Source organism: Cyprinodon variegatus, unplaced genomic scaffold, assembly GCF_000732505.1.
Source record: "Cyprinodon variegatus isolate N-32 unplaced genomic scaffold, C_variegatus-1.0 Scaffold656, whole genome shotgun sequence".
NCBI lineage: Eukaryota > Metazoa > Chordata > Actinopteri > Cyprinodontiformes > Cyprinodontidae > Cyprinodon > Cyprinodon variegatus.
In genome coordinates this window covers 47213-50201 of record NW_015151109.1, presented here as the reverse complement: position 1 = coordinate 50201, position 2989 = coordinate 47213, and the positions used below count along the sequence as shown (strand labels likewise).

The window sequence follows — 2989 nt, the reverse complement described above, 5'->3', positions numbered from 1 at the left end:
AAAAATGCGAAACAGGGAAACACTGGCGCAAAATAGTGGAATGGATCGTTTCAATCGGCGAAACTGGAAAATACGGAACGGATTTTTTTTTAAAAACTGGATCGGCAGTCTGGATCGGCATTTTACATGCTTTGCCGATACGCATTTTTTTGCCAATATCGGCGTCCCGATCCGATCCACGTATCGGATCGGGACAAGCCTAGCCAAAAGGTTTCTAAAAAAATAACTTTTGTTTTGAAGGTGTTGAAACTGTGCAGTCAGGTTTTTGTAGCACCTATAAATGGTTTGTTTATGCGACCCTTGAACTCTACATGTAACATATGTGGCATTTTCATAAATCTTCCACATTCGCTGCACATTTACTGATTAAGGATAACCCACAGAAACATATCAACAGTGTGTGTAATAATGCATCTTATCCTGATTTAAAGAAAAATCTGATTAAAAAAAGGAAAAAAAACAAACCTTCCAGAAAATTTAGCACCAGAAACATTACATGAGAAGATTTGCAATGGGACCTGTACTGCATTCAGGAAACAGATGGATAATAAATATCTGCAAAAACTAGTGCTGCACTGATACCGATACCAGTATCGGGCGGGGCCCCGATCCAGCACTAAAATGGTGGTATCTATATTGGCGAGTACCAACCAATAGAGCACCGATACCACTTTGAGAACCAAATGTTTATTCAACTATTGTCACCCATTCCAGGTAGGAAATAAAAAGTTCTACTGGATTCACTTTGTTTTAGTCTTTTTCCTGCTTCACAAAGGAAGGCAGCAGCTTGACATGAAGCCATGATGGTGATTATTTTACATCCAAGTAGGATGCAGTTCTTCATAGATACACACATCAATTTCAAACAGACGGTATCGGCCAATACTGCACAGCCAGGTATCGGTATTGGAGCCAAAAAACGGAATCGGAGGAGCACTAGCAAAAACCATCCCAATACGCATATCTTATCAACAGCAAGTACATTTGCAGGCATGTTTTTAGTTCAGAAACAGAAAGCAAATCTAAAAGGCGACCTTTAGACTGCAGCTCAATGTGAAAATAACGAAGGGATATAGTTAGTGGACGGTTTTTGAGCCGTTTTGTTTTTTTTACAGGACTGATACACATTCTGTCACAAGATGGAGTCTCTTCTGTCCAGCCGGTTGAGGCAGATGGCCCCGGGATTCGAGTTTGCTTCTGTTAGCCCCTTTTTTTCTACATACAGTCTTTACTATCTGCTCTAAAATCCATCGAAATTATAATCAGAACTGAATACATGAGAAATGATAAAAGGTTTTGTCTTTTGGATTTTTCTAAATAGCCGTCTTTTGGTAAATAAGCAGTAGATATTTTGCCAGTCTTCAGATAAACACAAATCAAAACTTTTAGTTCGTAGAATTTGGTGCCAAAATTATGACGGAATATTAGAGCCAGGCAGGTGATTTTTTTAATTCTATTTCGAGAACAAAGTCATAACATTACGGGAAGAAAGTCGTAAAATTACGAGAAAAAAGTTGAATGTTATGACAAATCTTAAAAGAAGATCTGTCTTCCCTAAAATGAGGAATGTGGAGCATCATGGGAAGTTATACTTTAGCATCGGTTTGACAAATCTGCAGCATCAAACTGGGCAGGATGTCAAAGTGGACTCTGGTTGCTGATTGGTGGAGCTGGTCTGATGTCATCTGCTGGGCGGAGCTCCAAGCTTTCTTTCTGAAGAGGGTTGCGGTTTGATGACTTCATTTTTGTAATATTACAACTTTATTCTCGTAATAAAAAAAATATCTCTAGCCTGGCCGTAATACTCAGTCGTACAAAATACACATCAAATTATTATATTGATCATTTATTTCGAACATTTAATAAAAAGCAAATTTAAGAAAATTAATAAAGTCATAACAAAACAAAACAAAACAAAAAAGAAGAAAAAAAGAAAACATATGTACATCATGTTCGAAAAGGAGTAGGAAGAAGTAATAAAACATATTAAATTTGTAATCAAATTAAAAACATTATTTTTATCTACGTGCTGCAAGAAACAACAGCAGATCATAACAGAGATAGGACGCTAACTTTAAAATGGAAGTTCTTTTTTTACCTTGCTGATCTCAAAACCAAAAACTTCTTCAAAGTATGCAGGTTGGCTGATGAGCAGCAGGTAAAAAGTCCAGCTTCTGCAGAAATTGGCCACAATGATTGCATAGACGGGCATGGAGGAGAAGAACTTCCTCCAGGGGGTCTTGAATTTCTGCAGCAAACAGACGCTCAGTTAGAAGTGAGAGATAGAGGCTCCATATCAAACATTATGAACTGGGTCACAGCCTACTTCTGCTGCGCCCATGAGCTGAGCACTTTCTCCAATGCTCTCTTCGATGTAACGACGCTCCTCTTCGGTGATGGTCGGATGCTCTGCCGGGCTCTCATAGGACACCAGAATCCAGAACATGTACCAAAATATTCCAAAGCATCCTGAGAAGAATGTAAGAAGTTAAGAAGTGTGGAGGACGGCTGATATAGAACCTATGCCTTCAGTGGCACCCCTCAACCTAATCTACTTCTTATCCCTCGTCGTGCAAAAAAATACATATGTCTGAATATTTTATTACTATGCATTTTAATAAAAGAAACCCCCAATAGAATTAAAATATGAAATGTAACCGAGAGGTAGATTAATATGAGTAAAGAGATCAATTAACAACAGCAATCCTCTAGTATATAACCGCCATTCCATCATCTTTACATCATCAGGAGACGTTCAGATTCAATATGCATCAATTTCCAGATAAAATAGAGCATAAAGCATGAAAATAAAATATATCACCAGAGATGCTGATTATTTATTCAATTCTATTCAGTTTATTTCTATAGCTCCAATTCACATCATGTCATCTCAGGTCACTTTCCAGTTCACCAGATCATCCAGTCAGATTGATTCAAAGTTTTCTATCTAAGGCAAACCAGCTGATTGCATCGACTAGTTGACTCTTCA

At 37.9% G+C, this 2989-nt stretch overlaps 1 protein-coding gene across 1 annotated transcript in view; it reads right to left on the bottom strand.

Moving 5' to 3' along the window:
- slc17a6 (solute carrier family 17 (vesicular glutamate transporter), member 6) overlaps positions 1-2989 on the bottom strand; it is a 30490-nt gene that overhangs the window by 7658 nt on the left and 19843 nt on the right. Inside the window, exons 6-7 of the mRNA XM_015393762.1 lie at positions 2327-2469; positions 2099-2248 (exon numbers count right to left, since the gene is read on the bottom strand). Of these exons, the coding sequence (XP_015249248.1) occupies positions 2099-2248; positions 2327-2469 (293 nt within the window). The remainder of the gene's footprint in view (positions 1-2098; positions 2249-2326; positions 2470-2989) is intronic.